Here is a 25,052-nt window from a genome sequence, read left to right as displayed (position 1 = left end):
CACTTTTGATCAAAGTAAAGTAATCCTTGCTGAATAAAAAAAGAACAATAAATTCAAGAAAACTTTTGAATGGTATACTGTGTCAATGAACCATGGTATCGCTATCTGATACCATCAGAAAAATATAAAAATACATAAAAATTACATACAAAGAAAGTGTCCTCAAATTTAAACTTTAACTACAGTTAACATGAACAGGTTAAATACATATAGCCACAAGCTAATTAAAAACATATTCTTGAGATTACCTTTTCAATATATAAGTCTATTCCATATCAGCATGTCTTCCAGCTATAGTGTGTTCAATCCGTGGTTAGTATTTACCAAGGGGAAGCCCTGCAGGGACAATCTTGAACCCCAGAAATGAAGCATGAAATTATTCCATCTTGACCCAGCTCTAGAGAGCAATTCAATCATGTTGAGAAAAATACCGTAAAAAATATAAAGTTGTTCTCAAAGAATGTGTTGTGAACTTTCTCATCCATACAAACTAGCTTTAGTACTTAGTAGGCAGGGTGAATAGTCCCATCTCTCATTTTTTTTCACTTCAAGATCTCCAAAAGAAAATTCTTTTGCTCCACAAAAGCAAGCAGAGCCAACTTCAGGTCCGACGTGAGTTCAGTTTATGTAAATGGTGATTCAGAAAGTCGACACAACATGGTTAAACCTTGGACATTTCAGTGAATCTCCAAGGCAAAGCAGCTTTCAACTTGAAGTTTAATTGGTATTTCTAACTTTTCTGTTCAATAAAATGCTAGAATTAGAAATTCAACTTCACTTCACTAGAGGGTTATTCAGTTTCTGGCATATTCAGTAACCTGCGTTACTAAAATGAGTCTCTTCACACTGCAAACAGTCAATCTGTGGGAGATCAAATTGCTCCGACAGCCAGAAGTTCGACCTGGAACGGAGGAAGATTGACAGGGGAATAACAGGAGATCTCCCGCTGAAAAAACAAGTCTGAGACGCCCTCCATCAACAGACAGAAAACATCATTAAACAAGGGAAACAAACAAAAAGTGTGAATGTTGATTCATGGATGTGTGTGAATTATTCATGCCCACTGACTGCCTCGTCACGTCACACACAGACCAAACCTTGCAGAGAGAGAGCTAAGTTCCCCTATAGCTCCTGTAGCTGTGACGTTTTAAATTAGATCCATAAAAGAGATGAGGACTTCATTGTGAATGCAAAAACAAGTGAACATCTGCGGAGTTTGGAGGGAAACTTTGACCTTGTTGGGAAACTTTTTTTATACAACTTCATTAGCATATTCAGCATCATCTGCATAATAAGAATATTCAAATACTAAATATTCACTTATAAGGTCCAGTAGTCCTTCTATTCAGTCATAATACTGCAATATTGTATAATCTCCTAACCCTTTCTTTTGTGAATTTGCTGTCTCCGATTGTACTGAATACATCATACGCATAATAATAAGAGGAAGGAAAGCCACCAATGAGATCTCAGTATAAAGGTGTGGTCACAATTACTGTTTTTAAGTGATTTTCCTCAGGAGAAAACTGTAAAAAGTAATAAGTTGGCTTAACTTAAAAAAAGGGAGGACACCTGTTGCCTTAAAATTATTGAGTAAATAAACTTCATGTGTAATTGAAAAAATTAAGTTGTGTGTTTACATAATTTTTTTCAATTACCCCTAGCTAATCTTAGTTTCCAGGCCATAATTATTAAATGCATCTCAAGCGTTTTTGCTTCAATACCCATATTTTACATTAGTCATCAAGTGATGACTCAATACAGTCCCATTACTGTGCAAAATATTCATATTTATGCAAATATGTAAAATGATTAACACATAGGCTGAATAGGAAGACTGAGAATTTTGGAAATGCACAAATCATAGAATAAGTAAATATTGTATTAATCTCTTCAGAAGAGATCGCTCAGATCTACCAAAGTCAGAAATTTCAACTCAATTTCACATCCCATCAAAAGACCCAAACTATACTATCCACTTTCATTTCATAACTCTCTAAGTCTGATAATATCTATTTTTATTTCTCCCTAAAGTCATTTCTGTAGAAACATCAGATACAAATTTGACACACATGATACATATTATGAAACATACCGGACAGCTAAATTAGGTCTCCTGAGCATTGAAAGCAAAAACACCTTCCTCTGGGACAAACATTAAAAGCATTCATCATTGTAAACCATCCAACCATTAGTAAGTAAAAAAAGAAAAATAATTGTACCTTCTATGAAACACTGAATGGCAGCTCTGTATGCCGGAGTAGTGCCGGGCTGAAGCACCATTACCCTCTGCCCCCTCATGGGCCTGCCCCGCCAGCCTACCTTCACCCCAATTCAGCCCCGGGAGTCAACCGGCCTGGCCTGTCCACGGTTGGGACCAGAAAGGGCAAGAACAGCTACCGTCCAGAGCACAGAGCTTGTTACTGTGCATTTCGAGGTTGTTGAAATAGGAGAGAAGAGCTTACGTATAGTGATCTAACGCCCTGCCGCATATAAACACAAAAATATAAGCCAATCAGATTCTCCTGACAGATCAATGGAGCTAACCTCAACTCTACTGTCCAATGTCCTCAACACTGGCCACATTCAATACTGTATCGACAGTATTGACTCGGGAAGTGTGTGTCTGTGGATGAAAACTCAAAAAATAACTTCATAAATGTCAACTATGATGTGACAGTACCAATTATAAAGTGTTTTTAGCTTTGAATGGATAAATTATTTAGCCATTTATGAATTATGTACGTATGTAGATGTCAAAGTTAACATGCTAACATGTGTAATTGAATGTGTTTAATGCTGTTATTTCTCTTTCACAGTCAACGTATTTATTCAATGTGACATTGTAACTCTGGGTGATTTCTAAAGCTAATAGGGACATTCAGAGCTGACTCTGTGCTTCTCTTGAATTGTCAAAATTAAGTTACATTATGACTGAAATCATGTCTGTTAGACTATGATCAGTCCCGTGACAGATGAGTTTGGCTCAAATATGCTCAGATTCTAGGAAAACACAGAGTGAAAATTGATACCAAATAAATCACATATGAATAAAAAACTCTCTAAAGCCTTTTCTCATTGCAGTGCTGGCATAGTAACAGTATTTTTCATTTGTAGGCCACAATGGAGCACTGTAAAAGAATATGATTTTATTAATGTTCTTCAAGATATTACTTTATGTATTAAGTGTGAGGAACGTCGTTTCATTATAGAATTATTGCATTTTTGCGTTTGCATTTCATGTGCATTTTGATGATGAATGAAGGAAAGGAAAGAACAACTGAATGAAAAATGGAAGGAATGAAAAAAGGAAGGAAGGAATGAAAGAAACAAATGAATATACAGAAGGAATCGAGGAACAAATGAACAAAAGAATGGGAGGAAAAAACTAAGCAAATGGGGGAGCAGAAGGATGGAAGTAAGGAAGGAATGAACAAATTAAGAAAAGAAAGGATGGACCAAATAAAGGAAGGGAGGAAGGAACAGAAGGAAGAAAGAAAGGTAGGATTGAAGGAAAATGAAGGAAAGGATATGAAGGAAGTAAAAAAATAAAGAAGGATGGAATGAATGAAATGAAGGAAGGGAGTAAAGAAGGAAGAAAAGAAAGAAAATAATGAAGGATGGGAGGAACAAACATATGAATGAAGGAAAGAAAGAAAGAACAAAAGGAAGGAACAAGGGAACAGAAGGAAGAAAGGCAGGAATGAACAAATGAAGGAATGGAAGAATGAAATGGAAGAAAGAAGAATGGAAAGAACAAAATGAAGAAAAGAAGGAAGTGAAATAAAGGAAATGAAAGAAAGAAAGAAAGAAAGAAAGAAAGAAAGAAAGAAAGAAAGAAAGAAAGAAAGAAAGAAAGAAAACGCACAAACAAATAAATTAATGAAGGATGGATATAACCGAAGAACGAAAAGAAACAAATCAACAACTGAGAGGAGGAGAGACTCATCTCTGGTCACCAGAGAGAGAGAGAGAGAGAGAGAGAGAGAGAGAGAGAGAGAGAGAGAGAGAGAGAGAGGGAGAGAGAGGGAGAGAGAGAGAGAGAGAGAGAGAGAGAGAGAGAGAGAGAGAGAGAGAGAGAGAATAATAAAAGGACAAACAGAACTCAAGACAGAGAGTGAAAGTAATGAACAACAGAGTACAGCCGAACACACACACTCTCCTACAAACAGCGGGACGTCTCAGCTGTGTGTGTGTGTGTGTGTGTGTGTGTGTGTGTGTGTGTGTGTGTGTGTGTGTGTGTGTGTGTGTGCGTGCGTGTATGGACTCAGTCTGCCTGTAATTACTGTAGTAACATGCAGGGGTCAGTCCCGAATGCTAAATCTCTCCACAAATGAACTCACCCACATCCATTAAAGCCCCACCTCTTTCTCTTATTCATTTCTCTCTCTCCTTCAACCCTAGACTTGAACATTTTTATGATCATTTTACAGTGTTTGGCTTTTTTTCTGCAGCCGTCTGACAGAAAACAAAACAAAAATCAAATTAAGTAATGAGAAAGAAAATGCCATGTCTCTCATTCGGACCTTTATGTTTAGTTTGTGTTTGGTTTATTTCCTGTTTCCTGTTTCTAGTTTTGTAGTCCTTTTGTAGTCCTTTGGTTCCCCTCTTGTTATCTAGTTACCCCTGGTTTGGTTGTCAGTTATTCTGTAACAGGGAGAGGGCAAGGAAGGTGGGCAGGAGTGTGGAACTGAGTGCAGGCGTATTTTTATTAAACAAAACACAACATGGAACATGAGGAGCCAGTAAACGAGAGCAAGACAACGAGGATACACGAACAACAACTGACCAAACACAGCGAACACTGGGGCTTATACACACAGGAATAACTAACAAGACAGAAACAAACGATGAAGGAGTGAGAACCAGTTTTCTTTTTTTCTTTTTTCTACAATGGAAGTCAATGGGCTCCATTGTCGTTTGGTTCCCATCATTCTTCAAAGTATCTTCTTTTGTGTTACACAATAGAAAGAATGTCATACAGGTTTGGAACAACATGACGGTGAGTAAATGATGACCAAATGTTCAATGTGAGGTAAACTATCCCTTTAAATACAATCAAATCATTGACAATATCCTTCATGTCCACACAAACGGTGCGGGACGAGTTAGTGGTTTGTTCAAATCCAAGAATGAGCAATAGTAATTGCCTTAGCAATTACTCTCCACAGAGAACATTTCTCTCTCTTGTCTCGTAAAGAGTAGAAAGGTTATATCTTTATGAACTCACCTAACTCCTCAAAGGACCCAAATGTAATCTCTCTCTCTCTCTCTCTCTGTTTCTGATTGCTGCTCTACGTTCTCCATTCACTGTATTCACTTGCTTTAATTGCCATGTTATCAGACTCTCCCTGACAGCTTTGCCAATTACCTGCATTGTGTGCTGTCCAGACTGGCCGTTTAGACGCAGAACAGAGAAGAGAATAAAAGCTACTGCACTTTCTACTCACAGTTTCTACTGAATCTTCTGAATGAACCGTCTCTTCAACTCTTTCTCCAATTGGTGTGTTCTAAATCGTAATTGTCATAATACAGAATACATAATATGTTGAAATGTTTATCTCAAAGGTTCCCTAATGGTTTACAATTTCTGCTGGAAATTTGTAGTGCAGATCCATTCAGACTCTACAGCTTAAGCAGAACTTACACTAGACTTTGAGCATGTGAAATTTCTTCGGATTTCTAACCAAACAAGTGATTGGCTGCGTCCGAAATCGCATACTCACTTGAGTAGGTACTTATTTTGAATAAGTAATTACTTCACGCTCGCTAAAAAAGTGCATTCTATATAGTATGCATGTGTGAATGTAATCCAGACGTTTATATTCGCCATGTTGTCATTATCATGTGACCTGCCAGCGTCAGTTATGGCACTTCACTGTCATTCATAAATCCTCTCCCGTGGCCTCATGGGATAGTTTAGTGTTCATTGTATGCACACTTCGGAGACCCACCAGAAAAAGCAGGTCAACTGGGTAATTTTTGCCTACTCTTTTATGAGTACTGTGAATTCGAACGTACTTCTTTTGTCACATACTGTTTTTCACCTACTATATAGTAGGGAAGTATGCGATTTGGATGCAGCCCATTGAATAACTCATTGAATAATTTACTCAATCTGCTTGTTCAAACACATTGATTAATTTAGGATGACTATGAGTGAGGCATTTAATCATTCACTCAACCGATTCGTTCAAACACGCTACTCAGGAATAAAAAAGTATTTAAACAGTAAGTGAGTCATTGAAACATTTACTCAAGAAATTACTTCAGGAACAAACAAGTGCATGTCTGTATGAGTGGGACATTGAATCCTTTAATTGAATAATTCAGGAACCAAACACCACTTCTGCTGTGTGTTACATGGAGATGGTTGATTCTGCTTTTAGAAATAGTCAAATAGTATTTCTGAAACATATTCTACACAAAAAGATCTACTCACTCAAATCACTATTTAATTCTCAAGGTAATTTTCATAGCGTCTGTCAAATTGAATTATACTGTATATAAACAGACATCTCACAATGTCAAGGAGCACCCAACACATTTCCAGCATGTAATTTGATTTTCCACTCACATTTCTAAAGGAACAGTTCATATGTCCACATCATTTTCTGGGTAGTCCATCGTCATCCGATGATAATTCGTCTCCAATGATTTGTGGGTTCTTTGATGACTCTATAGTCTGATGCGGGATGTCTTTTACAGACAGGGCATATAAAAGTTTCTCCTGATTGTCTTAAAGGGGCAGGAGCCACAAGCATGGCCTGCTTTCTCTGATGTCTTTTAGCCAGGCGATGTTCAGTTTTCCTGTCTTCGTAACTTTGTACTCCATCCTGACAAAGTTGCTGCCAGAGCGTGCGATTCACTGCACTAGTTTCCAGGGATGTGGGCTTTATCACACACTTCTTAAGAAAGCCTTTTAGTTGGTCTTTCAGCCTCTTTTTTGGCCTCCTGCAAATCGGAAGCTAAGATGTAATTGACCGTACATTATCTTACGTGGAAGGCGACTTGGCGGCATTCTCACAACATGACTAAGCCATCTTAAGCCGTGTTTCCACCGCAGGAACTTTCCCCAGGAACTAGGAACTTTCGGCTGGTACTCGGTGTGTTTACACTGCAAGAACCAGGGTCTAAATGAAGTTCCAGGTATATATTTCCCCCCTCCGAAAGTCCCTGCTCGCAAGGTAGTACTTTTTCAAAGTTCAGGAACTTTCAGGGGTGGGACTTGGGCGCTGAACATGCTGATTGGTTGAGTTCATGCCACATTTTGATTGGTTGACTCCACGCAGCATTTTATTCAACCACCATCTGTTGCGGTGCGTGCAGTAACAGTCGTTTGCTATTCGAATCAACAATGGAGTTTAAAAAATACGACCGATGGACCGATGACGGGGTTCAGGCTTTATTAAGCTTAAATTCAGAGGATGAATTCCAGTGGGAACTGTAAAGTCACGTGCAGTCCTACATCACCGGACTATTTGCCTAATCTTCACGGTACTTTAGACCGCGGTGGAAACGCGGCTAGCAACAAGTCTGGGGGAAAAAAAGTTCCTGGAACAAATTGTTCCGGGTAATTTCGGTGGAAACACGGCTTAAGTTGGTAGAGCATTAAGATTGCTTCTATACTCCAACAGTTGGTTTTTGTCAGGATCTCAATATGTAGCACTTGCCATGACACTTTGAAGATGCGCTGCAGGCATTTAATGTGGAAAGATTCCAACATTTTCAGATGTCGAGCATAGACGGTCCATGTTTCACAACCATACAGGAGGGTGGTGAGGCAGATTGCCCGATAAACAGCAATATTTGTGTGTAGATGTAAATTAGTATTGCTGAACATTCTTTTCCTCAGGCTCCCGAAGGAAGATAAAGCCTGCTTGATCCTGTGTTGAATATCTTGATCCATGCTACAATCACTAGATAAATAACTGCCAAGATATTTGAAGTGTGGCACTGTGGCAGGTGGGGAATCATGAGTAGTAAATACTGGAGGTTTTTGTAGGGGATCCAATGACCATTGGCAAAGGACTTCTGTTTACTTGATATTCACATCCAAGCCCATCCTGCTGTATGCTCTAACAGCAGCTTTAAGAGTGGACTGTAGAGTGGACATCTTCTGGAGTATGTGACACTAGGGCACAATCATCCGCATACTGCAATTCCAGCACGCGAACCAACTGAAGCTGAGTGACTGCCTGAAACCTCTGGATGTTAAAGAGGTTACCATCCAATCTATAAGCCACTGCAACCCCACTTTCTTCTTCCATTTCTTTATACAGCAGCTTTGTAACACACAGTAAGAAGATGTTAAACAAGACAGGTGCAAGAACACAAACCTGCTTTACTCCAGTGCCTACTGCAAAGTGTGCCGATTCTAGTCCACCCAATGTTACTTTGGCAGTCATCCCATCATGAAACTGTCGCAAGATTGTGGAAAACTTTACAGAGCATCCAAAATGCAAAAGCTCATATCAGTTCATATTTCCACATCATATTTCACACATGACAGACAGATTCTGACTGACACACAGACCGGAAATTTAAGATGCAATGGTTCACAGGGTTCAATCTATCAGGGTTTGCTAACTCGGAAGGAGCATTGGCCGATGTCTTTAATGTATTTAATTTTTAACAGTCTTTATTTTTGGTCCAGAGGGGCATTATATAATTCAATACAGCCTCGAACCAGCGAGGGCAAATCCTGAGGGTGACTTTGAAGCTTCAGCTTGAGTTCAAAAACTGGACTGTTTACTCTGAGCTCGCCTGACAGAGTGTATTTCTCGCTTTCCTCCCTCACTCTCTCTCTCACACACAGCCATGCCAGTATACATCAAATCCTTTCTTATCACAGATTAGGTGGTCTGGACTCTTTCAGAATGGATTATGAGAACAGACATGTTAAAAGGTCAGTGATAGAACCTCACAAACACACACACTCACTCAAGCAGGAGAGAGAACCAATGTGTCACAGCGCAGAGATTAGAGTCACTGAGATAATGCATGACCTCTAGGAAACATAACTGATGCCTAGCGATTATGGGAGCGTAAACAAGGAAAACATGAAATGAGAGCAGTAGTCCATCTGATTTAAACACACCGCAGAGCCAGAGAGAGAAAGTAAGACACATACAGGAAAGATGCAACCTTATTGTTGACATAGGCAGACATTTTCACCCAATATTAAAATTAGTGAATAAGCGATAAATCAGCCACACCGAAAAACTAGTTAAAAGTATAATTGGTATACTTGGAATAATTTCCATGTGTATTACTTGAACTTTTTGTCAGTTGAACTCCTATAATCTCAGTTATTTGATTTCATTATTTTATAAAAGACACTGAAAAAATGGTAACATCTAAATTAATTGTTTTTTATTGAAATCAGAAAAATATTGAGCATCCCTGAATGAACCAAAAAACATGAATTTATAACTGTTACCTCAAGTCCATCACTTAACATTCAAGCGCAAAAATGAACTCAACACCTGCCAGAACCAAAACTAATGTGTCCCCTAACAATGGCACCAATGACAATGTTGCAGGCCCCGTTGTTGATATTGCAAATCTTTTTTTAAAATGAACTGCTAATTAATGTAAATTAGCTGACACTTACATTCTAATCACCTTAATTAAAAGAGGGAGGGTCTCTCTGGAATAACCTGGAGTTAAGCATCTTAATCAAGTCTGTGATCCACTTTGCATATTATTCATGGCATTTGCAAAGGTTGGCAAATCCACAGACAAATGTTTGTATGCAACATGCATCAGAAAGTCCCAATACTCTTCTTTATCGGCATCCGTAAAGAATCTTTAACATCCATGAAACTTTTCCATTGAACAAAAGATTCTTTATAGTGGAAAAAAGTTCTTTAGATTATTAAAACGTTTTTCACACTACACTCTAAAAACTGCTGGGTTAAAAAATAACCCAACCTTAACCACACTGCTGGGTCACTATTGGACAGAACACGCGCTGGGTTGGTTTGACCCAAGTGCTGGGTTTTTGCCATTTGACCCATATTTCTGGGTCATTCATTTGACCCAACCAGTGGGTGAAATTAACCCTCTTGCTGTGTTAAGTCTTACTCATGTGCTGGGTTATTTCTTGTCTCATTGCCTTAATAAAATTAGAAACAAATATTTGTTATATTATGAATGTAAAATAATTATTATCTCTGTAATACAATAAACCAGAGAGGCCACTGTATGATTTCAATCTCATTTTTTATTTTATTTTATACATTTCTTTAATCCTTTCTTTATCAAATACAAATGTTAATCAATGTCAAAGGTCTGACATGTCCCCCTCATTTCATCCCTGAGGCACAGAATGTGCAGCAATTCACCAGTCATCTCATTTTGTAAATATTCAACCATGTTGGTCCTCACCTGTTGATCAAGTCAAGTCATCTTTATTTATATAGCGCTTTTTACAATACAGATTGTATCAAAGCAGCTTCAGTGATACTGTAACATGAATATAATACAACAAAGTTTGTTTCTAGAAGAAAATTGCGTCATCGTCCACCTTAAGGCAAATCAATAATATTGTTGAATATTAAATGTCCCCAACTAAGCAAGCCAAAAGCCAAGGCAACAGTGGCAAGGAACCAAAACTCATCAGTGACAGAATGGAGAAAAAAACCTTGAGAGAAGGCTCAGGCATTCAGTTCCCCTCTGGCCATCGAGCGAACAGTGTATGATTATGATCCAGGCATTACAGGTCAGAGGTCAGATTGAATAAGAACATTCAGAATATTTATCCAGTTCCATCTGGTTGGAAGTCGGAGTCATCACACCGGTATGGAGATGAGTTTGTTGAGGATCAGTCGTGTCGATGAGGCCTTCACAGGGCTGATGAGGCTGGCCCTTCAGGGATGCGTCATGGATGGGTCCAGGCGCAGGTCCACCTTCTGATCTGGATACGGCCTGGATCCGGCTGACTTCAGTAAACTTTAGAATGAACAGAAAGACATACATTAGCATATATGCCATTCTTCTTATTAAATAATGAGTACATCAGGTGTTATAGGAAAGTGTCCCCGGTTCCGGCTGACCTATGCAGCCTAATAATCATTTAACTGATTTGACTAATAGAAATGTATAATGTTCTATATGAATTCCAGGTAAAAGAGATGCGTTTAAGTTTAAATTTAAACTGACAGAGTGTGTCTGCTTCCCGGACAATCACTTAGAGTGTTGCAATAAAACTGACATGCAAGTTAAGCTTTTTTTGTGGAAGTATCAATTTATTACTGAATATGCAATTAAAATTATTGCAAACATTACCAAATGACCAAATGTGAAAAACAAACAAAATGTGCATTCAATATTGCAAACTGAATTATAGTAATAGTAATAAAAGAGTAATTTTGACAAATATCAACATTAAGGCATTAAAATAAAACATTATTTTATTAAAAGTAAAATATTACTGTAATGTTGATATAGTGTCTTTAACATTAAAATTCACAAACCCACAAAGCTGCTCGTTAATCTCCTGACTGGCAGCGCTGATGATCGCCCGTTTAGATGTTAACTTACACACAATAAAATGAAAGATGACAGGGTAGGCTATCATGTAAGTTTACATTTTTTAAGTTTTAAATAATAAAACTGGCGCTATTTCTCCTTTCCTCAGTCGATGTTTATAAAGATTGCAAGTCATACATTTACTAAAAAAGGCTATATCAAGGCTCTTGAAAGCCTTTTTTTTTTTGCCAGAAACGATGGTTCGAGACATTACAGACAAGACACACGCAGACTGTGCTGGAACTTACCTCAGTCACTTCTTCAGACGAGTATTTCTAAAACTACACCAGCAGACTTTTCACTCACAACTCACTTGCTAGCCTAACGTACATTAGAGACTCATTTCCCGCTGATTTTACGTGCGAGCCCTGTGAGGGAAACTGCGTGTATGGATTTCATACAAAAGCTTTTCTCACTTTTAAATACGCAACGTCCACAATGAATAGGCCTACGATAATTACATGATGAATTTAGAATTAAAATTTTCAAAAAGGCTGCTGATATATCTGGTTTAATTTCAACTAAGGATTTAACATGCGGCATTTTGTCAAAAATTCTAACCGGCTAGCTGTGGCTAATTAATGTTTCACGAAATAAATACATTACCCCTCACACTTCCATATCAAGGACTGTATGTTGAACAGTGAAATTAGCTTGCTGCTACCACCACAACTTATTAAAAATATAGGTAAACATTCATATTAACTTACCATAAAACAATGCCTGCTCCGAGTGGCGTGCTCCTCGAGTCAGAAGTGAAGAATCCAGAAAGTTCCGCAAAGAATGAAAAAAGTAACCAGTTGCTGGGTCAAAATAACCCAACCAGCGTGAACCAGCATTTGTGAATAACCCCCTTACAACTCATTTGACCCAGCATGAGCAACCCAATAATGTGTTTACAGTACCTCAAACAACCCAACTTTTTGACCCAGCACAATCAACCCAACAATTTGTTTACAGAAACAACCCAGCATTTTTTAGAGTGTAAGAAAAAAAAAGTGGTTCTTTTAAGAAATGTTCACTGAAAGGTTCTTTGCGGAAACAAAAATGGTTCTTCTATCTAAGAAAACCACCCTTTAGATCATTTCATAGGCCCAGTAAGACCTCTACCCTAAATCACCCTGATGAAGCATCTTTACAGCAGTCAGCCGTGTAGAACATCAGCCCTACCCTTGAGAAAAAGAAGCAGCAAACTTTTAAAGCTTATTATGGAAATAATATACTTTAAAAGAATACACTAACATGTCAACTGAATGTACTGTTTTCGTACACTTATTGTTGCATGTTAATTGCAATTAAACGAAAATGTATTATTGTTTAAATTTATATTAAATGCAATTAGCTAAACTTAAGAGCACTTTTTTGATAACTTATTTCTTTATATGTAATTTCATAATTACATATTGGCTGTTAAAATATAGTTAAAGTTTACTGCCAAATGCACTGACAAGCTTTTATAATAAACTAAAATACACTTTATTTGTAATTTATTGAAACGTGTATGTCATGTATTAAAATATATTTGCAATTTCAAATATGTGTGTGTGTGTATGTGTATACAATTTAGTACAGTTAAAATATGTTAACTTAAAATGTAATATCGAATATCATCATATCAAAATTAGTGTACTTTAAATCACAACAAAAGATTATTAAAACATGATTTATACTGTACTTTTTAATTTGACAATATTACAAAGTGCTCTTTTTAAAAGTTAAGAAGTCATGAAAGTGTACTCTCTTTAAGTGCACTTAAAGGTGCTCTAAGCGATGTCATGCGTTTTTTAGGCTGAAACATTTTTTGACACATACAGCAAACATCTCCTCACTATCCGCTAGCTGCCTGTCCCCTGAACACACTGTAAAAAACGCGGTCTCTGTAGACAGCCCAGGCTCCACAAATGGCAACAAAAACAAACTGGCCCAGCCTGGACCACGAAACATAACAAACAGTGTTCCAGCCAATAACCGACAAGAATAATTTGGGGGTGGGGTTGGGGGGTTAGTGCGTGTGCACATGAAGGGGGGTGTGGGGAGTGGAGGAGAGAGAAGCATGAAGAGGGAAGTTAGCTAGAGGAGAGATGTCCTAGACAACGACAATGACTAACGTTAGAATTATATTCTCTTGAATTTTGATATGGCCGACACACGACCAAAGAGACGACGTTCCGATGAACAAATAGCAAAGAAGAGGGAAAAGGAGAAGGAACGCGCAAAGTCCCGAATTTACATCGGAAAAGCCTGTTTCAGGAAGCACGGAAGGGAGGAGGAGGAGGGAGGGTCGAGCTAGCCTCCATTTTGTTTGACAATACTTCGAACGTCAACAAGAAGTGACGTCACCCAACATCGCTTAGAGCACCTTTAAGTGGTCTTTTATTTCATTAACATTATCTGCAACTACTTTTTTAGATAAAAAAGTAACTAAGTAACTATAAAAAATACTAAGATTTGAAGTACACAACAAGTGTACATTAAAGGGGTGGTATAATGCCCTTTTCACAAGATGTAAATAAGTCTCTGATGTCCCCAGAGTGTGTATGTGAAGTTTTAGCTCAAAATACCCCACAGATATTTTTATATAGCATGTTAAAGTTGTCACTTTTTGAGGGTGAGTTCAAAGGTCTGTTCCTTTAAATGCAAATGAGCTGCTGCTCTCGGCACAGGGGGCGGAGCTTCAAGAGCTCGTGTCCTTTTACCTCACACACACATGCACTGAATATTTGAAAAACTTTTAGCCTTTTATATTCAACCCTGAGTCAGACAATGATGGAGAGACTCAAGAAGAAGTGACAACATGTAGACAACATTTCTGATTGGTTAGTTGGTGAATTTATGTAGCTTATGTGTAGTTATCGTCTAGTCATTGATTAGCATATTCTGTCTTGATAATCTATAAATCGTGTTCCTGGGTCGGGGTTTATGTAAATTTTAGGGTTAGTGATGTCACTGTAGGATTTGAGGGCGAAATCAAACACAAATGAATCTTCCAGGTGATTTGTTCAAACATAATTCCACACAGAACTCAACATTCCAGACCCCAAATCACCCATCCAGGCTCCACTAAGAACTTTTTATGGCCAAACTAAAGGAAGAACGTTGTCAATGTTAGATTGTTTGGGAAAGACTGATTGGTTCAGTTCAGAGATGGCAAAAGCTCAGTGCCCGATCAAGATAACAGCAGAAGTTGCTGGACCCCCACGACAGATACAAAACAGACCGCCTTCTTCTTAAGGAACTCTCAATGACCCCAAGGTTGAAATCTCTTAAAAAATACATAAAATCATCCCAGAACAATTCTCGATGGACTTATAATCAAACATCATGCAACTACATAATTCTATATTGTGTCTACAGTATATGTGTGTGTCTAATATGCTTAGATACCATATAATTCATGTAATTGTTATAACTATTAGATGTTTGAATGAAAGTGTGTCGTGTCTCCTATCAATATGATTATATGTTCTTAACTCAAAAGATGGCTTGATTGAAATCTGTGTAAAATGTTTTGTATTCTTATAATAGTAAAAATGTCTAAACTGTGGCCTCTTTTCTCTCTGCTAGTGCTGGAGTGTAAGGAGATCACAGATAACGCATGATTTACGATGAGACAAATAAAGACAGTGTCTAATTGGTCAGAACTGATCCAGGAGGCTGGACAAACATTTGAGTTAAAAATCTTAGACCTGAACAAAGCTTTGTGACAACAAGGTTAGAAAAAGTGCGCGAAGGGAGAAGAAACCAGACAGACTAGCAACTATGTAGATGCGCAGAGACGAAAGAACCCAAATCAAGATCAGAAGACCGGGTTAAACAGCTTCATTCAAGTCATCTAAGTCATTTCTTTTCTGAATTTTCTTTTCTTTTCCGTTGTGAGTCTCGGTTCTAAGTTAAGTTTTGCGGCAAAGTTTCGGTCCACGATTCGACTGCAAAGCCAGCTTCAAACAAAGACTTTCCATCCATCCGCCAGCACACCCCGTGATTGGCCGCCCCAGACATCTATCCCAGCACGAGGACACCAGCCAATGAACGAACTCGGGAAACCCCTTTTACACCGACAAAGGGAATCCTCAAAAGGAACAAGTAGCCTCCAGACTTTTAAGCTGAACTGGTGTATTTGATATGGATTTAATAACCCAGAAGGGTTAAATTGATGGTTCGTTCAGGTCATGTCTTATAAGTGCATAGAATCTTGGGATTTCATCATCTCACTCTTGAAACTCATTCTTTCCTCACTCTCTTTCTTTCTGCAACTCGTATGAATGTGTGTGTGCGTGTGTTCGTGTTAGATATTAGTTTTATGTGTTAGAATAATCAATAAAGTCTTGTTTGTATTTCAAAGAGAAGTGTTACTTGTGTTATGTGCTTACAAATTTAATGTCTTAAACTGCTGATCTAAGTTACCTTGCTAATAAATAGTGTTTCACTATAATTTGGATTTTTATATCCGTTGCAGAGCTGATAGCTACAGCCGATTCAAATGGACGAGTCATTTGCTCGGTTGTAATAAGTGATTCTTTCGAATTCCCTATAAATTAATTAATAATTCCTTTGAGCTAAATTGAGCTGTCAGAATCACACAATTATCTTACATCACTAACCCGGGAGGAAAGTCTTGTAGTCCCTACCAGTCGTTTGTTGTAGTCCTTAAAAAGCTATTTCTTTAAAAGAAAATATCTCCTTTTGCTTTGAACTTTGAGCGTCGTAACTTTGCAGATCTTGTTTATGCTCAAACAGCAACATTACACACTAACTAAAGTTAGAAAAGTGAAATCATATTCAACCACCCCTTTAAATACAATTAAGTGCACTTATTTTTCACAAGCCCTCGAAGAAAGAATCAAATTCCTCTAGAGGAAACAAGAACACGTTTTTCTGCTCTTCATTGTGGTATGTGTTACAGTGAAGTACCGTGGTATTATCTTCTGGTATCATAACTGTACTGTGCTAACACCAACCATAAAAATTAATCTAATATATCTAATAAACTGTTCTAGGTAAACCTAAATAGCACCTAATTTTATGATATCCACATCTACAGCCCTTCCAAGGGGTAGATGTTGGAAGGATGTCTTTCATGGATGTCTTCTTAATGGCCAAGCAGTCAGAAAGGGTCAGAAAGGGAACACTGATGTGAAAGAAAGGGACAGAGACAGAGTTAGAGTCTGATATATGGCCCATGGGTGATATTCTGAGGGAAAGGGTGGGATGTGGAGAGCTGTTCATCACACACAGAAACAGAGATGAGAAGAGAGCACCCTGGAGTAGAGCTGGATGAGACTGATAATACAGATGTAAAAATCAGTGCAATCAAATAGTGTAATTGCTTTTCGCCACCAGGAGCTGCATCATCTCTTCCTGGTGCCTTCAGCCAGGCCATTGGCCAATCAGAAACCTCTATCACACACGAGGAACAGTCCCAAACCGTTCAGAATTACAGAATAGAGAATACTAAATGAAGAGAGGTTTAGTTTAGTTTAGATTAGAGTTTTTTATTTACCAATAAGATGCTTTAGAAAACCAACCACAAAATGACAACTAACTGGAATATATTACACAAGACCATCAATTTCCATCAAATTCAAACCAACTGCATTATCTCTAATTAGCACAACTCTCTCAGCAGTTTCTATTATCTTTTCTCTCCCCGTCTCTTTCTTCAACATCATCCTCTTTCATCCTTTATCTTTCTCAATCGTGCATTTCTTTCCTTCGCGTGGCACTAATTAACGGAGAGATATTGGACATGGGCCTGTGCACTTGCTAATACAATGGGATGACAGGGGCTGACAGACCGCCCATTTAAAAAAAAAAATGAAATCAAGAGTGACCACAGTACTGAAGAAATTAAGTACCACTGGGTGGGTGTGGAGAACGAAGATGAGAACACTTGGGATGATGGCGGGGTGGGGTGTAAAGCTTTGCCCTCTGCGAAAGCAATTATCCGTAGCTCACGGGTCGACCCAGCCATCAGTCCTCCCAGCAAAAGAAATGGACCTTTCTTCTCCATTCTTCAGCCATCTCTCTGCCTCCTCCTTTCTCTCTGTCCATTTTCTCCAAGATGCTTGTTGATTTAAGCCAAATTGATCCCTCCCGGGTTTTAACGCCTGATCAATCTGTTTAAAGTCCGGGGGGGACTGACGAGTGAATGTTTATTAGACACCTCCCCCTTGCTTTTCCTCCCCATCCCCCTCAATCCCACTATTATTCATGGGGAATCTCAGAAGAGTAGCACTGATCCATAATAAGGCAGCAAATGGATGAAGCATGTGATTTTCCAGGATCTATACAGTCTTACGCCTGCTACAGACTGTGTGATTTCAGCAATCCTATAATAAGATCATTACAAATGACAAATCGTTACACCCATAAACTTGGGTGCGACATGTATGTAGACTGTACGATGATGACAGCTATTGAATCGTGGGCTACGACGCAAGTTAGTATAGAAGAATAAAACGTCATCATCGTGCGCTAGTGGTAAACAAATAACTTTAGCAATTGTGGTTTTTATGTGCGCTGAAAAAAAAGAGGAGGAAGCGAAAGAGGAGAATATGGACGCGGTCATTGCTAGAGAGAAGAGGCCAACTTGGCATGGCAATTTTGCAAATGGATCTTGAGGAAAGTAGTTTTAAGATTTAGTGCCATGTCGCGTTGATCAATATGCCATTTAATGTTGTATTTTTATTGGTTAGTCATGATCATGCTAAATTTCTGACACAGTCAGAAAATGATCGCAGGATATCTTTCACACGACAACGGCCGTCTCTGAACCTCTGAACACAGTTTAGGAGCCACAACCACAGAAATCACCGCGATTGGTCATCTTTCGTCTGGGACAGGCCAAAATCATACAATGTGTACCGGGCATTATTGATTTAAATGAATCTGCACACTGGATCTTTTCATATTTGTAAACAGTGTCTTTTAAGCATTATATTTTGCACTAGGTATTGGAACAAACCTCTAACCAAAAGTGTTAAACTAGACCTGTCTTGTTGTGTTACCAACATTGTTGGGGTGTGGTATTAGTTTTATAAGCAATCAGATGGTTGAAAAAAAAAATCCCTATATTTACATTGAAGGAACCCAGCAAGCAATTTTGCGTTTAAAAGACGTCTAATAGCCGTCCAAACACAGCCCAGACGTCTAAAACAAGGCAAAATTTGGGCTGTCATTGAAAATTTATTAGACGTCTAAACCATAGCCCAAGAATAGAGTAGCTATCAATTAGATAACAAAGAAATTAAATGAAATGACTAGTCTATTCTTGGGATATGGTTTAGATGTTTTCACTGACAGCCCAAATTTTGCCTTGTTTTAGACATCTGGGCTGTTTGGACGGCTATCAGATGTCTTTTAAATGCAAAATTGCTTGCTGGGAAGGACCACAAAATACTGTAATAGAGACTTAGAAGGCTCCTTTATCCTAGACCATGTCAGCAACAGCATAGCAACTCCCTGGCAACACCCTAGCAACCACCCAGATGGGACATTTTTATAGGATTGCTAATAGAAATACAGTTTGAATTTGGAACAAATCATAATTATCCAGTAAGAATTTTTTCTTCGCAGTTTCATTCTTAAAGTATTATAATTTGAGATTCTGGTCCCAAATTCTGACAGAAATGCCATCACTCCTGTACACAATCCTTTAACATTTTTGACGTGTGAACGAACCTGACGGCGAATTGTCTTATCATATCAAAGTCAGAGACAAAAATATCCACCCACAACAGCTGTGCAAATATACAAACAGTAAACCTATTCTATGCTGATGCACTGAAAGTGAAGTCTTTTCATTTAAGATCTTTTAAACGGATCACTGCAACAACAAAAAAAGCAGGCAAATCTTTTCCTTTTTTTTTTGACTTTCTCTTCCCCTGATGTCAGCGTAGATGCTGTGTGAACTGCGATGACACAGTAAGAGGGTATTAAGACCAACAACAGGCCAACGGAATGAGAATTAAAACCCAAACGTACATACAGCAGCATAAAAACATAATGCACCCTCATAGATGTGCACACACACACACACAGATCAAACATTCCATACAGACACACACACAAAATCCATTTTAGCAAAATCCTTTGTCTGCTTGAAAGATATGATACAAAAGAATAGGGGGGATAAAGGGACGGATGGATGGATGGTTTAAGGTGGAGATAATGCCTGCGAGGACATAAGGATGCTAGCCTAAACACACACACACACACACACACCATTTGAGCCAGGATCACATTTCAAAAGCTCTCCAAAGGCAACTTTTGGGCAGGACACCAAATAGCTGTTAAGAGCCCCTCCTTAACCAACATGTGAGAGAAGGCTAATAAAGACCATGTTTATGTGGCTAAAGAAAACAGTAGCTTCCTTTCATTTCACCTCCTTTTCTTCTTTTATTCATGCGCTCATGTGAGAATCGGTTCACAGGGACGTAACTTCGGTCATGTGGTTTGGGCGCGATTCGTTTAATCTGACCCACAATGCTCTGTGAGTACAAACAAGATCAAGAGGCTTTAGCACAAAAGCTCTTAAAGAACAGATTTGGGACCATTGTTGAAGGAATGTTCTGGGGTTCAGTACTAATTAAGCTCTATCAACAGCATCTGTGACATACTGTCGATTACCACAGACAATAATTGTGACCTTTTTTAAGTTAAAATGGTGTATTTCACTTCTAAGCAAAGTCTATGGAGCGAGGCAATAAAGTGGTGCAGGGATGACGTCAAAACCTGAAGTCTAATTCGGCCGCTGGTTCCTTTGAGATTTTCCTATTGGGTTTTATAATGGGGGTTTTCAATTTATGAGTATTAAAATAAGGTCTGTGGTGAACATTGACGTTTTGTTCTACAACATACACTGCACACACTCACACCCCAAGCTTTCTGATCTAGTTACTTATTAGAAATACACGTTTTCTGCTTAAATTCACGTTTTCACAATGGGTGAGTGTAATTTACGTTGTAGAACAAAACGTCAAAGTATAGTCAAGTTATCTTTACCACAGGCTTTATTTTACGCATAAATTAAACCCAATTATAAAATCCCATAGGAAAATCTCAAAGGAACCAGTGGAAAATTCTGATGTCATCCCTGCACCACTCTATAATGCTTTGGATAAAATGTAAATCAGCCATAAAATTTTAACTTTACACATTTTAAAATGAGTCTAGTGCGATAAAATGCGATCTAACCTTTTGTATTCAATAATGATTGAACGCATTTTCGGTTTCGGACTAAATGGTTTTTTGAGGGCTGAAATATTGACTGTGTCAGCATCTATTTTTTGCCCACAACATGGATAAGCTACAGTGTTACATTGCTGACAATGTGCAAATTCAGTGTCATGTCATAATATCAGACATTTAAGACATTAATGGTGTGTAAAATAATGGTGTGTAAATACCAGTGTGTTCAGGGTGTGTTCACACTTGTAGTTCGATTCGCTTGGTTCGTTTGGTCCGGACCAAAAAAAAAACCATTTAGTCCTGAACATTAGCATTCACATTGGCATTTTAGCACTGAACATAAAGATATCAAACTTAAAGGCATAGATACATTCACAACCTGATTGGTCGGGTTTTATGATGTATATTTCGCAACAGAACTAACCGAACATCCAAAACAGTGCTGTGTTCTGGGATAAATGTGCTCGTTGTGTGTGCGTAACCTACATATGATGGTATTTTGACCAGTTGAGAACTCGTGAAGAGCTTATAAATGTGTAAAGGAGTGAAAACAGTGTCAAGAATCCCTCCGTCACACACACAAACACAGATCTGCATTGAGGAGATGCGGTTCTGATGCCTGTATCGAACTGTGATGAGCAACATCGCGACTATGACGAGAATGTCCTTTTTAGGGTCGCTCAATTTTGTGTTGTGGGCCAAATTGCCATAATGTAAGGGTTAAACAACTTTATAGCTTAAATAACACACACTGTATGTCAGAATTAAAATAAGGATTATAGCACAAGCTTCACATTTCTGCTTTTAAACCCTCCAGACTGCATTTCCCCACAGACTTCCATTATAAGTGCACTGCGTTTTTACATGCTTTATAAAACTGGTGGACCAAGCGAAAACTATGATTAAATGCGATGGAAAAGCTGCTCATCTCTCAGCAATTACAGGTAAAAGAATAGAAAGAAAGAATAAAAGTCAATGGTGTTGACAAGCATGGAATCGCTTCAGCCGATAACAGGCAAACACACGTTGAGACAAAATACACACTCCCTTCAACCACTGCATGTCAATCCGAGCGAAACAGAACCAGATATGACTCTCTTTTTATCGCTTCTGCCCTTTCACGCTCTCCCTTTCTATTTTTTCAGACATGTGCGTGTGGTTAGAAACCGCGAGTGAGGCTTGTGGGTCTAGCATTTCTAATCCATCTGTATGCATGAATGAGTGGCACGCATTTGTCCATGCACTTAATGCATTGGTGCTCCCTTAGGTAGCAGGAAAACAGCCCAGTCCTCCTGCTGCATGCTGGGATTGGTTGAGAGCTGTAGGGTGTGTGAAACAGGGCGAGAGGGGGTTAACCCAACATCTGTGCCTCTCCAGATCTAATGAAGCTTTATATGAGCAGTGACACAAACATGCTTTATGTGAATCAGAGACCAGTGCTATTCTGGAAACGTTTTTATTACAGCCTGCATGAAATGAAACCTTGCCAAGTAATAACTGTACTGTAACAGGAGAATGATACGGCAATATCTGTGCAATAGAAGATATTAAAGCAAAACAATCAGCTCTCTCAAGTGTAATTCAGTTGTCTAATCAAACGCCTCGGATGCAAATATAAGCTGCCTCTGTATAAACCGCTTGTGTACTCGCTCACGTATCAGAATTTCTCTTAGGGCGGCTGAGAAAAACGTTCTTAAATAACATTCTGCGCACACAACGCGGATTAAAACAAGCCATTTTAATTGGATAAAAAACAACACGTTTGAATAAACAATGATCTAACTTTCCTTGAGGGGGGCTTTATGATTATGCAATTTGTTTCTATGTACAGAACATCCTATTTTGGGCACAAACTGCACTTTTAAGTTACTGAATCACACGTGTGGCAGGAGAGAGAATTAGGAAAAGGACATTTAATATGAAGATTAAGGTTAAAGTGAGGCAAGGTCTTGCTGTCCGTTTCAGCACCACGCTGAGCGCTGCAGATATAGCTACTATATGATTATGTAAAATTGCTTGGGGCCAAGGGAAAACATAAATACCATTGCATAAATGCCCTCGAGATCACTGAGAGAATGTGTGTGAATGTTTTCATTTGTCATGCAAGTTGTCAGGTAGACTTTATGTTTATGTCCAGATGTGAACCCATGAACTCTGTCTGACATTCCCTTCAGCGATTTGAGCGCAATGTCATTGTCAACATGATGGGCACAAATACATCTGGAAAATAAAAATAAAAAAAACATCTGCACCAATTACCAACTTTCTGACCTTGCACATGGTATTCAGGAAAAATATAAACAGCATCACAGGGTGCAGCAAAAAAAAAAAAAAAAAAAAAGTTGTATAGTAGTACAGTGTAGTATAGGATATTATAATACACTGTAGTAGAATATAAGCATGTACTATAGTAAATACAGCTTTTTACACGTTACTGTAGTAATAACTATAAATTATGCCTATTGCATGCAAGTAACCCTAAACCAAATCCTAACCCTATAGTAAGTAGGCACATGTATTATTTATTATTACTCAGTACTTAAATGTATTACACTGTAACATGGACACCTTAAAATAAAGTGTAATCATAAATAGCTACTACAGTGAAAAATTATAGTCTAAAGTACACAGTAAAAAAAAATGCTAAAATTGAAAAAGTTTTAACAACTCTTCATTTAACTATTGATGACGAAATCCAAGTTAAAACTTTGGCAAATTGCAGAAAAAAAAAAACTTATATAAAAGACAATGTTAAAATATGTTATATTATAGGCCTACTTTAAAGTTTTAGTCCTATACTTTAGTAAAGGACATTAGTAAATAGCACTGTAAATGTTGTGTAAACAGTGTAATGTAAAGAGTTAATTTATAGTATAGTAGGTATTAGGCTATAGTACACAACAATATTAGTCTAGAATAATACTGTAAACATCAAAAGTCATAAATATTGTCTGTATAACGCCACCCTGTAAATAAACGGATCATAGTTTGCATGTGGCTGCAGTATGAATCAAATAATAATTGAACTGGTTTATGTAGTAAATAACAAGCAGCGAGCTTACCGTCCACAGCCATAGTCGGTATATACGCGTATCTCTCCGTGATGGCTTTAGTGGGTGTCTGCCATACTCATGCTCACGGGTGTCCTGTCCGGTAGTAGAAGAGAGAGCCGGGGCTCCTGAACAACACCTCCAGTCCGAGCGCAAAGATCTGCTGTGGAGCAGGAGAAATCCACATATAAACCAGAGAGAGTGAGAGAGAGAGAGAGAGAGAGAGAGAGAGAGAGAGAGAGAGAGAAAGAGATGACAGTCAATCAGCTCCCAGCGCATCGGGCAAGTTTAAACCCCTCCCTCTGCTTCTCACCTTAGTGCTGAACGCACTCACACACAGCGCGCGATCCACTGAAACACAAGTGGCTGTGGAGATGAATGGCAGAACGCAGCCAGTGCAATAAAACGCGCGTGTCATTTAAACTACATTAGACCCGCGCGTGCACGAGGGAGTGGGGAACATATGGGCAAACGCGTGAGAGGGCGCTTGACAAAATAAACTTATGCAAAGCACACCATTATGGATGAGACTGCGATTGCCCCGCGCGCCAGCAGGGGGTGATTAATTATCACTTTCATTAGTAATGTGGTATAGCCTACAAACAAATCGGCCAATTGCTTATATATATATATCAATGAAAGACTGCAAAGAAGCCGTTACCAAAAAACAATTTGTACCTATAATGGCATTTTAAAGCTGTTGGGACGGATTTCGCGGGAAATTGCACACGTGTCATTCACTCGTGAATCACTATGCAGAGTCGCTCCAGTGTAAAGCTTAACGTTTTTTTGTCACAACGAACAAGAAAAATATGGGAAATTGCAGTTTTGTAAAAACAAACCAAACCTTATTTATTTGTCAATCTGCTCTGATAAGATCTACATGTGCAGTAACTAGCCTACATTCATCCGCGCAGAGGAGCAGAGCCGAAGCACATCCCAAAAAAAATTGGTCGTCCGCTAAAGGGTCAAATAGTGTAACTTTAATGTCTTACCGACTAGTTAATGTATATTTAAAATGTCAACCTTAACAGACCCAGGGACCCCAAACCATTCTCAAGAAATCAGTCAGCAATTTAAAAAGGTTAAATTTTTATCAATAACACTTTATAAAAACCTAACCTATAATGTAGGCCTAATTATGTTCATATTTTAATTCACGTTTATAAGAATCATTCAAATTTAGTAGGCTATAGATCCATTTCCATCCTTGGATAAAACTAAACATCTGATAAATGAATAATATGTAAACCTATCTATCTATCTATCTATCTATCT

The 25,052-nt window shown here is 38.4% G+C and overlaps 1 protein-coding gene across 3 annotated transcripts in view; it reads right to left on the bottom strand.

The window, feature by feature from the left end:
• The window catches only part of samd10b (sterile alpha motif domain containing 10b), a 78,273-nt gene extending 54,071 nt beyond the window's left edge, over positions 1–24,202 (bottom strand). Inside the window, exons 1-2 of one of the 3 annotated variants that reach the window (XM_079849839.1) lie at positions 24,088–24,202; positions 23,787–23,937 (exon numbers count right to left, since the gene is read on the bottom strand). In XM_079849839.1, the coding sequence (XP_079705965.1) occupies positions 23,787–23,799 (13 nt within the window). In that variant the 5' untranslated portion in view covers positions 23,800–23,937; positions 24,088–24,202. Of the gene's footprint in view, positions 1–23,786; positions 23,955–24,087 lie in introns of those variants that run through there. The other 2 variants (XM_079849840.1, XM_079849838.1) reach the window with 2 other exon arrangements.
• Positions 24,203–25,052: the final 850 nt, after the last annotated feature.

This window comes from Squalius cephalus (assembly GCF_949319135.1).
Source record: "Squalius cephalus genome assembly, chromosome: 18".
NCBI lineage: Eukaryota > Metazoa > Chordata > Actinopteri > Cypriniformes > Leuciscidae > Squalius > Squalius cephalus.
The sequence above is the reverse complement of the archived record's forward strand: the minus strand, read 5'-3'. Positions and strand labels throughout refer to the sequence as shown.